This window comes from Rhizophagus irregularis, chromosome 9, assembly GCF_026210795.1.
Source record: "Rhizophagus irregularis chromosome 9, complete sequence".
NCBI classification, from domain to species: Eukaryota; Fungi; Glomeromycota; class Glomeromycetes; order Glomerales; family Glomeraceae; genus Rhizophagus; species Rhizophagus irregularis.
Window position 1 is genome coordinate 907,401 of NC_089437.1, and position 24,232 is coordinate 931,632.

The 24,232-nt window shown below is 27.3% G+C and overlaps 5 protein-coding genes across 5 annotated transcripts; 1 reads left to right on the forward strand and 4 right to left on the reverse strand.

Moving 5' to 3' along the window:
* Positions 1–3,372: 3,372 nt before the first annotated feature.
* On the reverse strand, positions 3,373–4,698 carry OCT59_029226 (uncharacterized protein; the record flags this gene model as incomplete). The annotated part of the gene is made up of 1 exon (XM_025325850.2): positions 3,373–4,698. The coding sequence occupies one exon, from the start codon at positions 4,696–4,698 to the stop codon at positions 3,373–3,375; it is 1,326 nt and encodes a 441-aa protein (XP_025179178.2).
* Positions 4,699–4,749: 51 nt separating this feature from the next.
* OCT59_029227 (uncharacterized protein) lies at positions 4,750–5,016 on the reverse strand (the record flags this gene model as incomplete). The annotated part of the gene is made up of 1 exon (XM_066142364.1): positions 4,750–5,016. One exon carries the CDS (start codon positions 5,014–5,016, stop codon positions 4,750–4,752), a length of 267 nt encoding a protein of 88 aa, XP_065994565.1.
* Positions 5,017–13,719: 8,703 nt separating this feature from the next.
* OCT59_029228 (uncharacterized protein) lies at positions 13,720–14,007 on the reverse strand (the record flags this gene model as incomplete). The annotated part of the gene is made up of 1 exon (XM_066142386.1): positions 13,720–14,007. The coding sequence occupies one exon, from the start codon at positions 14,005–14,007 to the stop codon at positions 13,720–13,722; it is 288 nt and encodes a 95-aa protein (XP_065994566.1).
* A 601-nt stretch (positions 14,008–14,608) lies between these two features.
* Positions 14,609–17,703, reverse strand: OCT59_029229 (uncharacterized protein; the record flags this gene model as incomplete). Its single annotated transcript, XM_066142390.1, has 2 exons — positions 14,609–14,625; positions 15,018–17,703. 2 exons carry the CDS (start codon positions 17,701–17,703, stop codon positions 14,609–14,611), a joined length of 2,703 nt encoding a protein of 900 aa, XP_065994567.1.
* Positions 17,704–19,738: 2,035 nt separating this feature from the next.
* On the forward strand, positions 19,739–21,585 carry OCT59_029230 (uncharacterized protein; the record flags this gene model as incomplete). The annotated part of the gene is made up of 3 exons (XM_066142398.1): positions 19,739–20,328; positions 20,372–21,468; positions 21,524–21,585. The coding sequence occupies 3 exons, from the start codon at positions 19,739–19,741 to the stop codon at positions 21,583–21,585; spliced, it is 1,749 nt and encodes a 582-aa protein (XP_065994568.1).
* Positions 21,586–24,232: the final 2,647 nt, after the last annotated feature.

The window sequence follows — 24,232 nt, forward strand, 5'->3', positions numbered from 1 at the left end:
AATATATATAATTTTTTAATGAAATCCTAGTATAATGTTGGGTAAATAACTAATAAGCTATTCAAATAATTTCATAAATTCTTATTCTTAAGATTGTAGAAGTTAAATTACAAAAAGTGATCCCCTCTATTTTTGAAAATTTCAAAGGTAATTTAAACACTAAAGCATCTTTCTCTTTTCTAAAATTAGGCGGTACCAAATATTTCCGATTTACCGAATATTTCCAAGATTTTTAATATGTTTAAATGACATGTTTGTTTAAATCGTCTATAAACGGTTTGGTTTCGGTTATTAAAAAGTTTTTATCTGTAAGATCAAAATTTCAAAAAATCTTTTCAATGTTCTTTAGTTGGTATGACAGATGTTATAAAGAATATTTTTAATTAGAGTTTCATATATTTTAGAAAAAAAATAAAATTCATAAACGTTAAAACAATATTTGCAGTCAATCATTTATTTATTATTCGTAAACTATATACTTAAAAATACTAATATGTCTGGTTTATTTTGAAACGTCTATAGAGGCGATTAACATTGTAATTAAATGTTTCGCTAATCGAACAATACCTTATTATTCTTTACTCATTCGTTTTTTTTACTTGCGTGAGGGTTTACTAACTAAAGCCTCGCAATCAGATCAACTCGCCTCCTAAATTCATAATAGAAGCTTGGTTTAATCTGCGCAAATCATTAACAGTTAGTCTTAAAAAAAATATATCCTAGAACTTTCGGGAAAAAGTGATTGATGTGCATTTATTTTTCTGATGGACACAAAGACGCAGTAGAAATTGGCGGAAAAACTTTTAAAAGGAATTGATGGATGATGAATCATATTTTACATTCTACACATAAAAAAAGTGCCAAACTTTGAGATCTTGATTCGTGACCCATGGTCACAGTCTCTGACATCACTGCTTTTTACATATCAGGCGATAGGTGTGAATTAATGAGCGATGAAAAAAATAAATACAAGTGCAAGACTAGCTCGATAAGCTTTATGCTAAAATTGCGAACTTGAGTTTATAGACAACATTCTTCCATTTCTATACCATTCGCCATGTAATTCATAATTCCATGTTTTCCATCACAAATAGGACATGGTAAGTCGCAAATGCAAAATTATAATTATCAATCTCTCTAAAACTATTCCAGAATTTCAAGTATGTGAAATGCTCTACATGGATTTGATAATTTGTTCCGTATTAGGTTTGATTTCGAAAGTAATCGGCTTATCTGTTAAAGAGTAATATGTCCGTTTTATTTTGGAACATCTATAGAGGCAGAAAGATCAATTAACATCATGATTCATGATAACATGTTTGAAGCTGAACAATAAAACTAAATTGTAAGCCAGTTAATTTGGCATGCCAATCTTCTTCAGGATGAACAGTCCTATCATATCTTGTTATATTAATATTTAAAAAAAATGTAAAGTCAATTAATAATTTTATATACAGTCGGACTTCTATATAATCACCGAGTCTGTTACAAGAAAATTGGTGATTACATAGAAGTGTGATTACTTGGAATGAGGCCTCTATATATGTTTAATCTGCTTAACCTCTGCCCAATTACAAATTTGGTGATTGATATTATTACTATCATACTAATAGCTAAATATTGTCTTTTAGCAAGTATCATAAATTTTAATACTAAATAGAATGTGTTATGTAAAAGGCGCACTACTCACTGGTGCTGTGCATTTGTATATCCAACACATTTCTGCCAATCAAATGACTGATAATCAAACCAATCAGAAATTATGTGATTACAAGGAAGGTTTTATATTAATAAAACTAATATGTACGTTGCATGATTATTTCGGTGATAGTGATTATATAATATACGTGATTATAAAAGGGTTTTTTAATTAATTTTAAGTCGGTTACATAAAATTGTGTGCTTATAAAGAGTTGTGATTACATAGGAGGTGATTACATGGAGGTCCGACTGTAGTTAAAAGTGTTCTTTAATTATTTATATAATTATTCAGATTTAATGGATTCAATGATATTCTCATTCTGGAAATAAAAATGAAATTATTTTATAAATATTTACAGTGTCATGATACTGATTTTAAGGATACATAATAATAGCTTACTCATTCCTATTTATTAAGCAAAATAAATATGATTATTCATCTTTCATGAAAATAAATAACCCTGCCCCATCCAAATAAATAACAAATAAATCAGATTTAGCTATAAAATAATATACATTCAACGTCATTTTCATTTTTTGATATTTCTAATTTTTTGTTCTTACAAACAAAACACGTATTCTTACAATTACAATTGAGATATTTTATCTTGATTTGATTAATTTCTTGTTTCAAAAACATTGGTTTATAATTATTATTTTTTGATAGATATAAACTAACACACTTTGGATTTATACTAGGATTTATACTACAACTATCAGTATTAAGATTAATAAATGGACTTTTCAATAATTTAAAATTAAAAGGAAGGGATGCATAAGAACTAGAAGCAGGATAATAAGAAATATAAAGTGTACAAAAAGTAAATTTCGGTAATATATCATAACGCTTTTTTTTTACACAATAAGAGTACACATCTACATTAATTCGTGATCCATCTCCAAACCAGTGAAATCTACTAATACATTTTGGGGAATTATTTTGCAAATTAATTTAGTGGGAAATTCAGATAAGAGCAATAGATATAGCACGCAGAAAATGTGAAATGAACTTACAAATTATTAGAGTAGAAGAACTGACATTCCAAAAGTATCAACTATTCAAAATTACTAGATACACCGCTCAATATAAGCAAAATATAGTACGATAAGTTAGACAACCTGTGTTTAATAGAAATAAATAATTTTAATACTTTTTTTTGTTTTTTCTTGTTTATAACCTTTAAATAAATTATTTACCAGCATATAAATAATATTTTAATAAAAAAATATCAATTTTGTGATTGTCCCACCTCTTGTATTGAGTAATTATGGCATTTTTAAAGGCCGGAATCCAGCGTCGCTAAAGAAAAAATTTTTTAACTAATCGTTCAATGTAAAAATTTTTGATGGATCTTGATTCCCTCGGTTTTAAGCAATTGGTTACACTATTTTTCAGCCGGGTTGTAATACAAATTTGGCTGGTTACATTTTAGGCAATATCGCCAATTTGTATAACAACGTAACCTTAAATGGCAAGTATATGTTGATCAAACTTGTGATATTAATATTTGACGATGCAAATTTATCATTCAATATACTCAGAACATTATTATATAACACTTAAAAAAAAAAATTCTGGGCAAATCAGCTCAAAAGCCATTTAAGGGATAATTAATTTGTAAAACCAGTTCCCCGAAATTTATTAGTAGTTTTCACTGGTTCGGAAACGGATCACGAATTAAATTTGTTATTTGATTGATTGTTGCTAAACTTATGTCCAATGATAATTGACTTATTTGAAGAATCCAAATTACTAAATATGGGAATTCCAAAAAAAGGTTTAGCCTTTGCAAGCATTGATTCAAATTCTTGCTGTAACGGTATAGTATAAAATTCACAAGGATTTTGTGGATTGTAACCATTTTTTATTAATTCAACACCAATAGTATCAGGAAATATGAAATTAAAATTTATGTCATATCCAATTACCATTATCATAATTCTTAATTTATATCTACGTTTTCGAAATTTTTTTTGAATACCATGAATTATAATACTCGGTTTTGTTTTTGGTTTTCTAAGAATATGACAATCAAAAAAAACATTTTTTGAATTCTCATTAGCATCAATAACTGATGGAAAAATATCACAATCTGCTTCTTCATTTTGAATTATTTCTAAGATATTTTGTGAAATATTTTGTAATTCAAAAGTTCGACATCTCCCAGCTTCATTTAAAAAATAAACAAAATCCTCATTAATAGTATATAGGATTCTTTTTCCTATAGATTTATATGTTCTTTTACGCAAATCCTGTAAATCGCCAGGTAAATCATCGGATAAGAGTTGAAAAATGCTTATGGGATTTTTGAATTCAATACAATCCCAATTTTGATAATCTTTCAAAGATTCAATCCAAGCTTTTTCATCAAAATTTTCATTATCAGGATGCTTTCCTCCAAGTAATTTTATATGATTAAAATTATAAAATTTTGAAGTTCCTTTTAAATTATTAAAATTAACTTCTACATTTGCATTTGAAGATCCGAAACCAATTTTTCCAGAAGCGCTATTAGAGTTATCTGTTGAACTGACAGATAACTTTTTAACATCATTAAAATAAACTCTTCCCCCTAAAATAACTTCAGTTGGGATGAATTGACCATATTCTTGGGTAATTTTCTCAAATTTTTTAGGATCTTTGGATTGTATAGCGTCAATCAAATCATTTTTGAACTCAGAAGTTAATTTTAAATTTTTCAAATTTGATTTGCTGAATTTTAGTGATACTTTGCCAATTTCTGTATATTGATAAGCTGACTTAATTTCTTCATTAAAACTTTTATTTTGTAACCTTTCAACTGATAATCCTAACTTTGCAAAATTCGTTATATTAATACCATTCACATCAATAAATAAATTTGTTTTCTTCATCCAATCTTCTTTTGATTCAAATTCAAGTCGACCTCTTTTATAACTACTAATTTCATTTAACTCATAATAGTCATTTATCGTATATGCTTGCTTTTCAGCTGTCTTAATTCCATCAAAACTCATAATTCATCCATAATCTATTTTACATTGATTACTCAAATATTTCCAATAAAGTCAGTTTAAATATAAAATATTTTGATTATTTTCAACTTTTATAATATCTTTTAAATGAAAGTTATCTTCATCTTCACGTTTCATATCACCGAATTCATTATTTGCTTCTTTTGAAAATAATAGCATATCATTAATGATACTACCATTTTCAAGTTCTTTACGAATACCTGATAAATAATCATCTGGATTTAATCTTTTAAAAATGGGACTATGTAATGATGAGTTTCCTATAATTTTAATAAGTACTATAATTTTTTCCGAAGACATTTTTTAAATTAAGACATTTTTTACGTTTTACTTCATATAAAATAAAAAGCTTGTTTAACATATCACGATTTATCCGTGGTCATAACATTACACTGTTTAAATTAGATTGATAACCATGAGTACGGCAAATAAAGTTGGGTTAGTCAACGTTAATTTTGGCCAAAATGATCAACATTCGTTGATAGTCACAAATAGTCACATGTATAGTTGTGCGGCAAATAAAATTTGGGGTTAGTCAACAAAAAAATTTAGGGTTAGGTATAATTGATGATCGCTAACCAAGAATAGAAAAATAAAAAACGTTGAGAATACCCGATAATAGATAGTAAATTCCTTGTTCAATATGAAATTTTTGAAAGAATAGATAGATGAAAAGATTAATGGGGAAGATATTGATTTTTCTGATTTTAATGAATTTAGTAATCTAGAAAACATTGATAAAATAATTCACAATACTTATGGAACTTTAAAAAAAGCTAATTGGGAGAATCGAAAAATTATTGTTGTATTAAAAAATTTGAATAATTCAAAAATTTCTGAAAGTGAATTTATAGAATTTGTTGCCAAGGTATGAATTATATTAATTTTAATTATTAAGAAATTTAATAATTAGTTAATAATTTTAATTATTTAAGAAATTTATTTTTTTTCTTTTAAAAAAAAAAAATTAAATTTTATATTAGCTAAAAGTTTTTCATAAAATTGATCATTCAAACATCAATCATTTTTTCGGGTTAATGAGAGGTATGCTGTAATGAAATGTTGAAACACGCATCTCCAGAATTTAAAGAAATTATTAGAAAATTAATTATTTTAATTTTTAATAATCAAGAGATACCATTAGAATGGAAATATGCTAATGTTTATCCTATACCAAAACCAAAGCCATGGGGTTGTCAATTAGTTAATACATGCCCAATAACTTTGTTGGAAACGGCTAGGAAATTAATGGTATCAATAATGAATGCAAGATTATCAACAATTCTTCAGAAAAACAAAATTCTTAAAGGTTTACAATTTGCTGGATTGCCTTTCAGTTCAACTTTTGAACCATTAAGGATTATTAATGAAATAATTCAAGATGCTAATGAGAATGATAAGGAACTGTGGATTTTATCATTAGACATATCAAAAGCGTATGATCGGGTTAATATTTTTATGTTAAAAAAAGCTATGCAACTTCTTAAAATACCAAGTTCTTTTATTAATTTAACAAAAGAGTTATTTTTAGGATGGAAAAATAGTGTATTTACAGCAGGAGGATTAAGTAATCCATATGATGTAATGGTTGGAATCAATCAAGGGGAAATAATCTCACCACTTTTGTGGTGTATATATTATGATCCACTACTTACTGCCATACAGCAAGAACACTTTGGATATCATGTAAAGGCAAAAAAGAAAATCAATTTATATGAAAATATAGAGGTAGAAGTAAACCAAAACATTACCAGCATGGCATATATGGATGATACTAATATGTTAGCTGGCAATAAAGAAGAATTAGAAAAAATATTAAAAACAGCTGATGACTTCTATACTCTTAACGATATTCAAATAAATAAAGAAAATCTGAATTGTTACTTAAGAAAAAGAATTTTAATTTTAATGAAAAAATAGAGTTAGAATTTGGCAATCAGAAAATCAAAATCAAACCTAAAGGAAAAACAGAAAGTCTTAGAATCTTGGGTGTTTGGTTCAATATATATAATGATAACAATTTTATCAAACAACAAGCCTTTGATGAAGTCAAAAATTTAAGTAATAACCTGCTGAAGAACAAATGCATAACAGACAAAATTAGTTCCTATATTTTTAATGCTGTAATATTACCACGTATCGAATATAGGACACAAACAATAATACTATCAGAAAAAGATTGTGAAAAAATCATGGTTCCTTATAGAAAAAAATTTAAAAATAAATTAAAGTTAGCTTCAACTGCACCAAATATAATTATGGAATTGAATTTATTATATAATATTCATTCAATTTTTGATAATCAATTGCATGGCAAGCTAAGGTTAATAATTTTATAATTCAAATTAATGATCAAAGAATTCTTGGAAAAATAATGGAGATTCGTTTAGTAGATATTCAAAATAAACTACTTTTACCTTTCAATCCTTTAATTAATTTTCCTTTTTTTAATAAAGATTTAATCTTTATGGGTCAACATTTGCAAAATAATTTTATTATTAATAATTTATTATTAATGAAAAGTTATAATTTTAGTATAGAATTTAATAAACACAATATTGGAAAAAATAGTACAGTACTGTATTAGAAAGGGGTCGTCATATTATGGAAATTGTTGGAACTGAAAGTTTTTTGAAAAATATAAAAATTTTAAATATGAATAATTTATACTTTTTGGACCAATTTTTATCTCCTGATAACAAAACTCTTCTGACATGGTGGAATATAAAAAATAAGATATTTGCTCTTAGTAATAATAGAAATAGTAATGTAGTTAATACGCCAAATATATATAAAAAAATTCAGTCTTTAGTTACAACTAGGGATGGCAACGGTCACGGTCATTAACCGATTATGACCGGTCATGACCGTGACCGATATCGGTCGGTCAAGACTTCTGACCGACCGTTTGACCGCCCGGTTTGACCGACCGTTTGACCGACCGTTTGACCGACCGTTTGACCGATAACGTTTTCTCAACGTTTTTATTAGGGCAATTAAAAAAATGTACGAATTTTTAATTGTTTTAATAGAAAACGTTGCGAAAACGTTTTTTATTAATAATTTAATAAAAAAAAACGTTTTTCGCAAACGTTTTAATTATTTTAACAAAAAACGTTGTGAAAACGTTTTTTATTAGTAATTTAATTAAAAAAAGACGTTTTTGCAACGTTTTTTAATTATTTTAACAAAAAACGTTGCGAAAACGTTTTTTATTAGTAATTAAATTAAAAAAAAAACGTTTTCGCAACGTTTTTTAATTATTTTAACAAAAAACGTTGCGAAAACGTTTTTTGTTAGTAATTAAATTAAAAAAACGTTTTCGCAACGTTTTTTAATTATTTTAACAAAAAACGTTGCGAAAACGTTTTTTATTAGTAATTTAATTAAAAAAACGTTTTTCGCAACGTTTTTTTAATTATGTTTTATTAAAAAAAAAGTTTTCGCACGTTTTTTAAATTGCCCTAATAAAAACGTTGCGAAAACGTTATCGGTCAAACGGTCGGTCAAACGGTCGGTCAAGCGGTCGGTCAAACGGTCAGCCATAGCGGTCGGTCAGAACGGTCGGTCGGTCAAAGGTTCTTGACCGGTTATGACCGACCGATGACCGACCATGACCGACCGTTGCCATCCCTAGTTACAACTAATGGAAAAAATTATAATGTTAAAGAGGAATATATATAATAATGTAATCATAAATTTGGGTGGTTATGAATTTTTACCAATTAATATTCATATTAATAATATTATAACATCTTTTAATATGTTTCATTTTGAAAATATTTATGGAAAAATAATTGAAGAAAAGCCCTTTACATATATTTTTGAACATTTTAAAAGAATATCAGACACAAGTGAAATTAATTTGTTTATTAAAGTATGTAATGGTTGTGAATATAATATTGGTCAAATAGAGGGTAAATGTATAATAAAATAAATGAAAACTGAAATATATGAAGTGAGATATAAAAGACTTATTAAATGGAAGGGATGTAAGGCATATCTTCTAAAGAAAGCACAACATAATTATATGGAAAATATTATAAGATATGATCAATTTTTTAAACGAAACTCTTTATATTACTCTTCATATGATAATTATCAATTACGTTTTGATGAAAATAGTTTAGATATTATTGAAAAATATATAAATTTATCATTAGATAAACAGAAATTATTTGATTCAAGAAAAATTTTATATGATTCAAATGTTAAAGATTTTGTTTGCTATACAGATGGTTCAATTAAAGATATTACCAAAGAATATGTATCAGCTACTTTTGGAACAACTTTTTATAATTTGTCCTTGCAAAAAATTTTGGAATTAATATCATCTTATAATAATTGGATTTCATCAACATGTGCAGAAATTTTTGCTTTATTAATTACTTTGCTAATAGCACCTTCTAATAGTAATTTAACAGTTTATACAGATAGTGCTAGCGTTATTAGTAATTTTGAAAAATTTAAATTTTATAATTTTACTTTAGTTACTAGACAAATTTTTAAAATTAGTAATAACAACATTCTTTGGAAAATAATTATGGATATTATTAAAGAAAATAATTTATCTGTTAATATATTTAAAGTTAATGCTCATACAGATGATTCTTTAAATAATTATGTTGACAATATTGTTTCTTTGGCACATAATGATCAAAATTTAGGAATTAATTTAAATTATAATAATTTTTATGATCTTCCCAAATGGAATGGCATAGTTATAGAAAAATCTTTAAGAAAGTTAATTACATTAACAACCAATACGAAAATTTGGAAAGGTTTTTAAATTTAAATAGAAATGATAAGTATAGAAAATGTGAAATAGATTGGTCAATTTTTTTTAATAATTTTTTGGGAGAAAAACAAAAATTATACACTGATTTCAAAGAATCAAAAATTAGAAGACGCAAAATTCAGTTGATGATTGAAAAACTTCCTTGCATTGAACAAATTAAAAGAACTTTATTTTCATTATATAAAGAAAGGTTTTGTCCTATGTGTGAAGAGGATGAAGAAGATTTCAATCATATCTGGTTTTGTGAAGAAAGACAAGAGGATATGGATGATTTAATTTCAGGAGTACAAAATTGGCTTCTTTTAGAAATTAATAAAATTTTAGATCCTATTAATCATATTACTCTTGAACATATTAAAAATCTCAATGATATTTGGAAACTTGAAGTATCAGAGGATCACATAACTTTCATAGATTTAATTAAAGGTTTCTTTCCTTGTTCGTTGATTAATTTTTTTAAACAATTATTATCTACGAAATCAAAAGTTGAAATTTTGTCATATAATTTTAGGAATGAAATTTTGGATAAATCTATGATTTTTTGGAAAGTGAGGTGTAATAAACTTAATGAAATTGATAGAGGTTTGGGAATTGATAAAAATGTTAAAAAACAACATTTTGGTAAAGAGCAGTTTATTGACAAAACGCGTAAATCAAAAAATAAGAAATACTTTAATCTACAAAGTCTTCAAAGTCATATTTATTTTGGGGGTAATACAATAGATTACTATAATATTGTTGATTATGGTAGTGTTTTGTAGTATTATTTTCATTATCTTTGATGTTGTAGTAGTAATTAAAGGAGTTGTGATGAGTTTTTATATAACATTACCGAAGTCCATACGAATAGTAGTAGTTATGCGGATAGTTTAGTGAACCTATTTGGGTGAGCAGAATGGTAGATAGTTCTTTTGAACATAAAATCTTAAGTCCCTAATAATATTATAGTATTAGTTCGATCGTGTTCTTTACTAAATGTTATATAATGTAGATCTTTTCCTTTTTTGTAATTTTTCTTATTTAAAACACTAAAAGATTTGTTGGTTGCCGATCGTACTAAAATAGAAAAGCTTGATTTGAAATGTATTTATATAATCAGCAAATCAATACCAAAGATGGGGGATCAGCATCTTAAAATGGAAATCACTCAAAAACTAATCTTATGTTAACGTTAAGTTAACGTTAACCTATCATGACATGTCAATCATTTCAAGTCATAACAATAACGTGACGCGCCACCCACCCACCCATAGGGTGATATTGCACTTATATAGAATGATCTTTCTTGCTTAAAAATTATGGGATAAAATTTTTAGCAAATCATGTCAAAACTGAATAATTTTTTTGTTAGCCAAAAATGATCAACAACCGGATGACAAATATTAATATTATGTAAATAAACAATTTGTTTGTATTACTTATTTAAATATAGATACATTTTTTTTTTATTTTGAACCAAAAAATAAACAATAATCAAATGGTAAATTTTCATTATCGTCGTCATTACATTATCGTTATAATTAAAGTTGCCTGCCGAAATTAGGGAGTTTCGGCATGTCAAAATTGTCAAAACTATTTTGACATGTCAAAATTGTCGAAACCTAAAAATATTACGTTTCACGTAATAACTCGGCGTCCAATGATCGTAGAAAGATGCACCATAGCTCGTTGGAATCGTCTCATAACGACGAGTCGAATGGTGGTTAGATCGTCTTTCTACGATCACTGGATGCCGAGATATTGAGCGAAACGTCAAAAATCGGCATTTTGTATTTTACGATACTGCGCCATTTGACGTTTCACTTAATATGTCGGCATCCAATGATCGTAGAAAGATGCACCATAGCTCGTTGGAATCGTCTCATAACGACGAGTCGAATGGTGGTTAGATCGTCTTTCTACGATCACTGGATGCCGAGATATTGAGCGAAACGTCAAAAATCGGCATTTTGTATTTTGCGCTACTGCGCCGTTTGACGTTTCGTCTATTATCTCGGCATCCAATGATCGTAGAAAGATGATTTAACCACTATTCGAATCGTCGTTATGAGACGATTCCAACGAGCTATGGTGCATCTTTCTACGATCATTGGACGCCGAGTTATTAAGTGAAACGTCAAATGGCGCAGTATCGTAAAATACAAAATGCCGATTTTTGACGTTTCGCTCAATATCTCGGCATCCAGTGATCGTAGAAAGACGATCTAACCACCATTCGACTCGTCGTTATGAGACGATTCCAACGAGCTATGGCGCATCTTTCTACGATCATTGGATGCCGAGTTATTACGTGAAACGTAATATTTTTAGGTTTCGACAATTTTGACATGTCGAAACTATTTCGGCATTTCGGCATTTCTACAGGTTTTAGTTTCGACATTTCGACAATAGCCTGTAGAGTTTTGGCAGGCAACTTTAGTTATAATGCTATCATGAAAATTTTTTCAGGGTAGTAATTCTAAAAATGATTAACAATCGGATAATATAATTGTTGTTTTATTATAATGTTATCATAAAATTTTTTTTTCTCAACAATTGGATGATAAAATTTAAATAAATGTTATATCAAGTAATTTTTTATTTTGAAACAAAACAATAAACAACAACCAAATGGTAAAATTTCATTATCATTGTCTTATTAGTATTATGATGTTCAATTATCGTAATTTTTCCAGAACTAAAAATGATCAACAATCGGATAGTAGAATTGTTTTATTACAATGTAATCGTGAAAAATTTTTTTCCAGAGCCATAATTCCAAAAATGATGATAGTAAATTTTAAATGATGCTTTATCAAGTAATAAACAATCTTTCTGTATTATTATTTAAAGTTAATCACATATTCTGATATATATATTTTTTTTATTTTTGAACCAAAAAATAAACAACAATCAAGATAATTAACCTTAAAATGATTAACAAGTGAAATAACTAAGCCAAAAATGATTAACAAGCAAAATAAACCGAAAATGATCATCCTTTACCAAATGAGAAAAAAATTATGTTAATAGCTAGTTAAGAGTAATTTTCTCAATTTTTTTATAGATATGTTAAATATAATCAAAAATTTTGCAAATAAAGTGAAAGTTATGGTTTGGCTAGAAAAACCCGGCGAGCGAAGCGAGCCAAATGAAATTGCATCATCATAATAAATCACATGAATATTTAATACACAATCACATGATCTACCAGTAATTTTTCCACCAGTTAAAATTTAGAAATTCTCTTTAAATCTTAAAAACTATTTATCATAATTATGATACTGTATGGTAGTATAAATCAACTTAATTAAAAAAAAAGTCAGAATTATTACAGTTCTAATCATACTATGACTATAGTTCCCTGCCATGTTTAATGTTAACTTGTTCTAAATAAAGTTGACTTCGTTAAAAAAAAAAAAAAAAAATTACTATATTAACTGTTTTATTTGTTGTTTATCTTCTTTATACAAAGATTTAGAACATAATTTTGGTACTTTGGTCAAAGCAAACTATTCTTTAAAGATTAAATAAAGTTGCTTAACAACTATAGTAATAATATTAAATACATTATACATTTTTTATATCTCTTTAGATAAAACGTGTTTTCACAGTATTATTTATTGTACTTATTTTATTAATAAATCAAATATAAATTTCAATGTAAAATCAAATAAACTTATCATTTTTGTTTATCAATAAAGTATATTATTGTTTTATTAACTTTAGAAAGTAAATAATTTATATTTTATTAAATATAAAATTTAAAAAGCATGAAATCAATGTTTTTTATACTTTAAAAATGCGAGAAGTGAAAAAATTTTTTTAAGGTAATGTTACGAAAAAAAGCAAATGAGGCTGATGTGCCACAATATCATATAGGGTAAAAAGTGATGGGTGAATCATTATATAATTGGATAAATTTTTTTATAAACATAGATGTTTAAATATCTGTCAAAATCTGTTAAAATATTTTAAACTTTAGATTGTTTTTGACATTAGGAAATATAGCTTTGCCAGACAACTATATATCAACTGAACTCTGTCTAAAATAATTTATCAATATCAATTAGAAAATAGATAGAAGCAACTGAAGTTGTTTTCAAAAGTCTAGTATTGATGATATAAAAATAATAGTAACAAATTGTATAAATATATAAATATTTTCTACACAATAACTGATAATAATTCAGCAAATAAAGAATAAATAACAGAATTAATTAATCTTAAATCATACAATCCAAACCCTCAGACTTTTCTTGAATTGGATCTTGAACTAAAATTCCAGTAAATTTACGACTTGCACAATATGCTTGTGAATGAGATTGTATAATAGAAGCATTTGCTTGTTTTTGTACTAAAGCTTCATTTGCCTTTATAAATTCAAACATATCATTTCTTAATTGATTATCAATATTAGGTACACCAAATTTATTATTTCCATCCCTGTTACTATTTATTCTATAATAATAACTAATACATTCAATCCATTCGGATATAATATTCTCAAGCATTATTATAGTTGGTCTATTGGCAGGATTTGAATCCCAACATTTTTTCATTAAATCTACATAACATTTTGGAGTATTTTCTATAATTTCAGGACGTTCCCCTTCACAAATATTTAAGATAAGGCGATCATTTACTTCATATTTAAATGGGGGAATACCTGATGTAAATTCCCACATTATTATTGAAAAACTATAAATATCACTTGCTAGAGTATAGGATTTTTTTCTTAATATTTCAGGTGCCATATAAGGTAAAACTCCATAAATTTCATTATCATCATTATCAGAATCTTGTAAATCACTTATAGGTTTACATAATCCTAAATCAATAATATATAATTCATTGGAATTATCTGACATTAAAATATTACCATCATGAAAGTCACCATGAGTTAAATTTGATTCATGAATAACTTTAAGACCTAATATAATTTTTTTCAATAATTGTAACTTGTCTTGCCACTTAAATTTAATTATATCAGGCAAACATTTTCTCAAACTTCCTTTTGTTGCATAACTCATTACTATTATATAATTTAAATTATTTGGATCTTGGGTAATTCCAAAGAACTGAATAAATTTTGAAAATGATTTTTTCTGGCAATTATAATGATACTTCAACTATATAAATGATAAAAAAATTATTAAACTTTTGCAAAAGAAAATAAAACTGACTATTAAATAAAAATACTACACCTCATCCAGAAATTTATCATCTGAACTTGATGAATTATTAAGTGTTTTAAGAATAACCTCATAAGTTGTTTGTCTATTCCATTGTTGGTTCTCATAATTCCAACTAAAAATAGGTCCATCTAACCAGATAGCTTTATGAATTGCACTAAATCCTCCTTTATCATAATAATTAATACTTGACAATTTATTATAAGGTATCCACTCTAAAATTTCGTAACTATTTTTAGCATACAATTGTGCTTCTTGAATAAATTTATCAACAAATTCATTTTGGCTGGTCCACTTTAAAAAATCTCGTTGAAATCGTATGGCATTACATAGTTTGCACCACAGGTAATCAGTATATGGTTGTTTGCATTTGTTACAAAATTCATTTTTATTTTCAAGACTAACATTGTCACTTTCTACTACTTTTTGATGCCAATAGAAAGCTTTTTCCAAATTCTTTTCTGTTTCTTTGCCATTTTCATAATATATGACTAAATTAAGCATTGCTTCTGCAACACCATTTTCTGCTGCTTTTTGGTACCAATAAAAGGCTTTTTTAAAATTCTTTTCTATTCCTTCTCCATTTTCATAACATATGGCTAAACTATTCATTGATTTAATATGATCTTTTTCTGCTGCTTTTTGATACCAATGAAAAGCTTTTTCTAAATTCTTTTCTGTTCCTTCTCCATTATAATACCTATTGGCTGAATCAAACATTGATTCTTCATCACCATTCTCTGCTGCTTTTTGATACCAATAAAAGGCTTTTTCTAAATTCTTTTCTGTTCCTTCTCCATTATAATACATAGTGGCTAAATTATTCATTGTAATTTCATATCCATTTTCTGCTACTTTTTGATACCAATAAAAGGCTTTTTCTAAATTCTTTTCTGTTCCTACTCCATTATAATACATATGAGCTAAATTAGACATTGCAGATTTATAACCATCTTCTGCTGCTTTTTGATACAAATAAAAGGCCTTTTCTAAATTCTTTTCTGTTCCTTCCCCATTAAGATAATATAAAGCTAAATTATTCATCATACTTTTATCACCATTTTCTAATGCTTCTTGACACCAATAAAAGGCATTTTCTGAATTCCTTTCTATTCCTTCCCCTTTATAATAATGTAAGGCTAAAGCACTCATTGCATTTTTATTACCATTTTTTGCTGCTATTTTATACCAATGAAAGGCTTTTTCTAAATTTTTTTCTGTTCCTATTCCATTATAATAACATATGGCTAATTCATACATTGCTTCATTATCACCATCATCTTTTTTTGATTTTTGATACCAATAAAAGGCTTTTTCTAAATCCTTTTCTGTTCCTTTCCCTTTACTATAATATATGGCTAAAATAACCTTTGCTTCATTATTACCATTTTCTGCTGCTTTTTGACACCAATAAAAAGCTTTTTCTAAATTCTTTTCAGTTCCTTCTCCATTTTCATAGCATATGGCTAAACTAAGCATTTCTTTTTCATAACCAATTTCTGCTCCTTTTTGATACCAATAAAAGGCTTTTCCTAAATTCTTCAATGTTCCTTTTCCATTATAATAACATGAGGCTAAATTATTCATTGCACTTTTATTACCATTTTCTACTGCTAATTGACAACAATAAAAGGCTTTTTCTAAATTCCTTTCTGTTCCTATTCCATTATGATAATGTATGGCTAAATTCAACATTGCTTGATTATCCCCATTTTCTGCTGCTCCTTTTTGATACCAATAAGAGGATTTTTCTATATTTTTTTCTGTTCCTTCTCCATTATAATAGCTAATGACTAAACGAAATATTGCTTTCTTATCACCATTTTCTGCTGCTTTTTGATACCAATAAAAGGCTTTTTCTAAATTCTTTTCTGTTCCTTGTCCATTTTCATGACATAAGGCTAACATATGCATTGCTTCTTCGTTACCATTTTCTGCTGCTTTTTGATACCAATAAAATGCTTTTTCTAAATTTTTTTCTGTTCCTTCTCCATTTTTATAACATATGGTTAAATTAAACATTGCCATTTCATCTCCATTTTCTGCTGCTTCTTGATAACAGTGTAAGGTTTTTTCTAAGTTCTTTTCTGTTCCTTCTCCATTTTTATAACATATGGCTAAATTAAACATTGCCTTTTCATCTCCATTTTCTGCAGCTTTTTGATACCAATAAAAGGCTTTTTCTAAATTTTTTTCTGTTCCTTCTCCATTATAATAACTACCAGCTAAATTATACATTGCTCTAATATGATCTTTTTCTGCAGCTTTTTGATACCAATAAAAGGCATTTTCTAAATTTATTTCAGTTTTTCTATACCTATAATATACGGCTAAATTAAACATTGCTTCTTTAATACCATTTTCTGCTGCTTTTTGATACCAATAAAAGGCATTTTCTAAATTCTTTTCTGTTCCTTCTCCATAATCATAATATTTGGCTAAATTAAACATTGCCTCCTTAACACCATTTTTTTCTGCTCTTTGACACCAATAAAAGGCTTTTTCTAAATTCTTTTCTGTTCCTTGTCCATTTCCGTAAGATATGGATAAATTAAACATTGCCTCCTTAACATCATTTTCTGCTGCTCTTTGAAACCAATGAAAAGCTTTTTCTAAGTTCCTTTCTGTTCCTTCTCCATTTGCATAACACAGGGCTAAATTACTCATTGCTTCAATATAATCTTCTTCTGCTGCTTTTTGATACCAATAAAAGGTTTTTTCTAAATTCTTTTCTGTTTCTTCTCCATTGTAATAACGTAAGGCTAAATTATGCATTGCTTCTTTAACACCATTTTCTGCTGCTTTTTGATACCAATAAAATGCTTTCTCTACATTCTTTTCTGTTCCTTCTCCATTATCATACTTATTGGCTAAATTATTCATTGCTTTTTTATCACCATTTTCTGCTAATTTTTCTAAAGAATTGATACATTCTTTGCACCATAATTTTTCGATAAAAGGTTTATTGCAATATAGACAATTTTTCGCTTCCACTGTATCAGTATCTTTATCCATTTTATACAGAAATGAAACAAAATATTATTTCTTTTTGGACTAATTTTTTTTATATATGCATGTATACGTTGCCGTCAGAATTCAAAAAGGATATGGGAGGCGTCAGTTAAAAGGAAGTAAGTCAGAATTTTGAGTAATTTATATTATTAAGCTTAATGACCATGATCAGCAAAGTGAACCTATAAAAAAAATTCTGTCCAAAAAATTTAGATTTCCCTTTTTAACTCCGTCCATATTACAACAATATTTAATAATCAAATAATTAAATGCATTGTTAGAATTGCCTTTTTTTGAATTCCGACGGCACGTAGAATGAAAATAGTATTTTAGCCAAAAGTAGAAGTTACAATAAAGCAATGCAGATTAATTTTTTCGGAACCATATTTTTTTCCACCAACTGATCTGCGTCAAACCATGATGTTGATAAAATAAGTTAGTCACTTTTTCCATAATTAAGAAAATGTCAATAACAGATAAACAAGTTTAATTTTTGAAAAAGTTATAATATTATAAGCATTTTTACCAACATTTTCACAATAAAATTGTTAAAAAAATGAGTATTTTCATAAATAAAACTTAATATATAGGTTCACAAAATTCATTATACTAATATAATTGAATTATTTCGCTTTGGATTTCATTTGAAAAATATGATAGTTACATTCAATAGTAATTTCTCTATTCTCAGAAATTTGACGATACATATAATAAATGATTATTATAAATTAAAAATTCTGAAATATATATAATAATATTAAAAAGATATTTTTTAGGGTATTATCTGAAAGCCCTTTACTCTTTACATAGAAAGATCAATGGAATATTAAAAAGTGAAAGAAAATTTTCTGGGCACATATGGCATCATTTGCTTATAATCAACGGATTTGTCCGAAGTGTAACATAATTCTACGCAAGGTGATATGCCGTCCAGCACATGATGATGTACAATATAAAACAGTATTAAGACCTAAAATAGCATTTCGGACTTGTCTCCTTTTTCAAATTAGTGCGCCCCCTAAATAACACCCCTAATTTGTGATTATCTGCAATTTTATTGTATCATTTATATATAGAAAAGGGCCGATTATGGAAGAAATTTTGAATTCAATAAAGTGCGTTACTATTTTTTTTTTAAAAAAAAAGAAGAAATTTTGAATTCTTAGAGTAGTTTCCTTGCTAAAAACGTTAGTGTTATACAAAATTTTAAAATTCGTTTATAATAAAATTACCCTAAGAATCAAGAAATTACTAAAATTTCTTCCAGAAATCGCTGATAATTAGCCTTTTCTATACAATGGTACAATAAAATTGCAGATAATCACAAATTGAGGTGTTATGTAAGGGTCGCATTAATTTGAAAAAGGCGATAATAACGATAATAACGGGTTTCCGTTTCCTAAATCATACTTTTTAGTAATTCGTATTTTAAAATTTTATTTCTAAAATAGTCTTTTCTTAATAGTTTGACTCTCAACCCGATATTATTAAAATTGTTTATTATTTAACTAGGTGTAACCCGTCGCGCTGCGCCGGGGATAAAACTTCTTAGTATTTTGATAATAAATATTTACAATATGGTAAGGTTAGACTAATAAATTTATATAATTTATATAATTTACATATTTAATTCTATTTCATCATTTTTAGGTCTTTTAGTTCTTCCAGCAAGGTTCAGTTGTTTTTCACTTTACATTTCGTTTCTTACTCATTTTTTTATTTTTTATTTTGTTTCTGTTTCGTATTTCGTTTTTCACTAATTTAATTTATTTTTTTTCAGACATTTTAGTTCTTTCAGTTCTACAATTAATAAAGGTATTTTTTTATTTTTTTTATTTTTTTTTATTTCGGTTTTATCTTATATTTCATTTCTTACTAACTTCATTTTTTGTTTACTTTATGGTTTACTTTTTACTTTGTTTCCTCATGATCACTTTTTTATTTTTGTCTCTCATCATTTTTCACTTTATACTACTACTCATTGATAAATACACATGAAAATTTAATAAATTGGATGAATAATTTATATCAAAAGGAAATGATTGATATAATTTCTTATGATAACCTCATTTCCATTTCTCAATTAAGACTCAATAAATCATTGGTAGACAGTGATCTTGAAACATTTAAAGAAAAACAACCTGGAGTCGTTAATTTCAAAGAAAAGTTAAGTTTAAAAAAATGGGTTGAAGACGCTGTGAATGATAATTTAATTATTTGGACCAAGAATTTCGGCCTTTTTCAAGGATTAATAATAAATAACAATGACGAAATAGAAATTAGTAAGAAAATTCCCGTTAACATTATTAAAATTCCTGAAGCCAATTCTATTAATAAATCTTATTTGAAATTGATCAAGCCGTCAACAAAATTAGAATTTACTTTATTTTCCAACCATATTTTTTCAGAAAATTTAAGCACTTTTCCATTTATTAAGAATAACGATAAAACTTATAAGGGTTATAACCATGTATTAGTAAAATGTGAGAAGCGTGAAATTCTTTTAAATACAGATAGTATAAAGCCTACAAAAAAATTTGAAGGGATCCGTACAAAATCCCGAATGTCAAAATCCCGAATGGTACGAAATCCCGAAATATTGGCCAACATTAAGCATAATGCTGCCCGGTTCGGGATTTTCGGGATTTTGACATTCGGGATTTTGTACCAGACCCGAATTTGAACAATCTATGGAAAAAGCACTTAATGGTATGAAGCCATTGAAAGTTTTGCAAGACATATTTGATGAATATGGTCATTTATTTCCAAAAAGAATTGTATTAGGAAGGTACTTTAAAAATATTTTACAGGATCTCTCTTCACCTAATACATTTAACGATGTTAATGATTATAATAAAATACTTGAGACGTTAGATGATTTAAATATTTCATATCTATTAACTCAGAATGGAAGGATTATTGAAAAAAATGACTTACATGATTGGATTCAAAACAATGAAAATCTGGAAATTGTTGAATTTGATAATATTATCCCCCTTTATGAGATTCTTGGAATCGAGCAACAAAGAAGAATTGATGATATATTAAAAGATAATTACAGAATTATAATGACAGGAGTTACCGATTTAAAAGACTTAAATAATGATGATGATGATCACTACAAACGTATTGATTTTGAATTATCATTTGAAAGTGAAAATTATCAAGTATTTGGGTCGATATTTTCAAAAAATAAATCAATATTGAAAAGATCGGAAGAAATTTATGTTAATTTTGGACTGTATGATTTTAATGGATTTTATGCGATAATGAAAAAAATAAAAGAAACAAGCATCGATATAACAGAATGTTATGTTTCATGGGTTGTTATTGGAAAACCTTCTCAATTATCTGTTTTTAGTCCAAGTAATCGAGAATTACAAGTTGATTATATTAAAAAAACTATTAAATTGCAACCTGATAACGATAAGTTAAATTATACTTTCGATAGTTCCTTTACTTTACATGAGGAATACACTATTTTCGTGCATGCAAATGATTTGTCAATAAGCTATGAGCCTAATAATATTATTAAGATAGTTGAGTGGAATGAAAGATTTATTAACGTTCAAATTGAATCAGCTTATGAAACTGCAAACTCTGATCATGAAGATAATGATTGTTTAGAAAATGAAATAGATTTGCACATATGTATTCTGTCTACAAATTGCAGATATTTGAAAATTGATAACGCCAAAGAGGAATGTCCTTTAAATATAGTAGGATATATTTTAGACAAAGAAAATTTTAATAGAAGTTTATCGCAAGGTATTTTAATTAATTTTTATTTTCTTATCAATTTGTTTATCCGAAATTCGTAAAGAATTCGAAAGTAGCAATGTTATTGATCCACTTTTCACCAAAGAACTTCCAAATTCTTTATAAAATTGATTATTATGCCGATAATAAGATACTAAAAGAAAAAAAATTTTATATTTCTATCACTTTTAATATTTTCAAGTCACGAAAAGAAATTAAGAAATATTTTTTTTTTTATCATTATACTCTTCGTTAATTTTAAAATATGGAAAAAGAATCTCTAGGAGAACCGGTAAAAATTCGAACAAACTACTTTGAAGTTACTAAGATGCCGAAAATGAAAATTATACATTATGTTATAATGATAAAGCCCGAGGTTCCTCCGCGATTAAATAGAAAAATATTCAATCATTTTTCGGAGAAAAACCAAGAAGCCCTTGGGGGCGTAAGACCAGTATTTGATGGTATGTACTTTATTATAAAATTACATTTTTTTTGCTTTATTCAATATTTGGATATTTGTAAAGAAAAATATATTTTTTTATCTAGAGGATACTTACTAACTAATAGCAAATGTTTGTAGGAAAAACAAATATGTTTACACACAAGCCATTGCCATTTGAAAGCAATAGTTTTGACGTAAATTATCTTGAATTTTGTTTTTTATTTATTTTATTTTATTTTATTTTTTTTTTTTGACTTTTGAAAAATTATTAAGTTTAATTATTATAATTAGGTGAAATTAGAGAAAGGTAGCGAGCCCATATCTAGAATACGTTCATCTGAAACATTTAAAATTACAATAAGAAAAGCTAGAGATATTGACATGGAGGACCTATCCCAATTTTTACATGCAAAAGGCAAGATGACCAACAATTGCCAAATAGGTAAGTTTCTTTCTTTCTTAAATAAGAATGAATCTCATAATGGATTATAATCATATTTATGTAATAAGCAATAACGGCAATGGACACCATTATCAGTTACGAGATTTCTGCAAAATATCCTACTGTATGTAAATCATTTTACACTTCGCAGGGAGCTAGATCACTCTTTGGGGATATTGAGGCTTGGCAGGGGTATTACCAATCAGCACGTCCCACAATGGGCAAAATGATGATAAACATAGATGTAATTGCTACCGCTTTCTATGAGAGTGGTCCGCTTATTCAGATGATTGCAAAAATACTGGGTCTTAGATCTCCCAAAGATCTACGTGAAGGATTATCAGATAAAGACCGTCAAAATGTTGAGAAAAGAATAAAAAATCTTAAAATAAGTGATAATCATAGAGTGGAAAATAGGCGAAAATTTAAGATTATGAAATTAACTCAAACCCCAGCTTCTTACACTATGTTTGATGGAGTTGACGGTAGTAAGACTGATGTGAAAACCTATTTTCAAAATAAATACAATATACGTCTATTATATCCATTTCTTCCTTGCGTTGTCGTAAGTAAAAATAAATATCTTCCAATAGAAGTTTGTGACGTAATTCCGGTAAGTATATATTCATCTAGTGATATCATATGATTATAAGAAATTTTTTTTATTAAAAAAACTTTTTATTTCTTATAACAGGGACAACGATATATGGGGAAGGATACGAATCTAGCAAATGAAATGACAAACTTTGCTCGTCAAAATCCTAACATTCGTGCAGATAAGATCAAGGCTTGTCTCAATATATTAAATTATAAAGAAAACGAATACCTTAAACAATTCGGGATGGAAATATCAAACGATATGACCGTGGTAGGTTTGATATGTTATTATTGTATTATAGGAATATATTTTTAATGTGAGTTTACAGGTGAATGCTAGGATTCTCCCTACTCCAACAATTCAATACCATCAATCATCAAGGGAGAATCGTGTCCAGCCGAATGGTGGATCATGGAATTTACGAAATAAAAAAGTAATAAATGGTGCCACCCTCGGCTCATGGTCAGTTTTGGTCTTTTCAAATTCTAGTGATCAAGCTATTGAGTTTTTCGTGAGAGAATTAATTGTTACATGTCAAGATACGGGAATGGTAAGTTAAATGATATCAACCCTTTTTCGTATGAATCATTCAAGTTTCTAATCATTTATAATAGAATATCTTTGAGAGGAAACCTCCAATATGTCGTGAAAATCCTATAGGAAATACTGAAGAATCATTAAAAAAAGCTTGGTTGAGGGCTGGAAACAGTGCGAAGGCTAAACCACAGCTTATTCTTTGTATTCTCCCAAATACTGGATCACATTTATATGCCGAAATTAAACGTGTTAGTGACACAGTTATTGGTGTCGCAACACAGTGTGTCCAAAGTACACACACGATAAAACCAAAAAAACAATATTGTGCGAACGTCTGCCTAAAGATGAACGTTAAACTTGGAGGAGAGAATTCATTCCTCATTCCTGAACATATTCAATTTTTGGCAGATGAGCCTACTATTTTGATGGGCGCAGACGTTACTTATCCTTTGCCTGGTAAATTGTAATTTTTTTTCTTTTTTTCACATGAATTACTTTGATATATTTATGTTTCTTGCATCTTTTCAGGCGATATCAAATGTCTATCTTACGCTGCTCTATGTGGTTCTATGGACGCTAAGGCATCACGTTATGCAGCGTCAATTAGAGTTCAATCTGGCCGTACTGGAATAATAAAAGATTTAGCAAATATGGTTAAGGAATTGTTAAAAATATTTTATCAAACTTGTGGGAGAAAACCTAAAAAAATTTTATTTTACCGAAATGGAGTTTCAAAGAGTCAATTTATAAA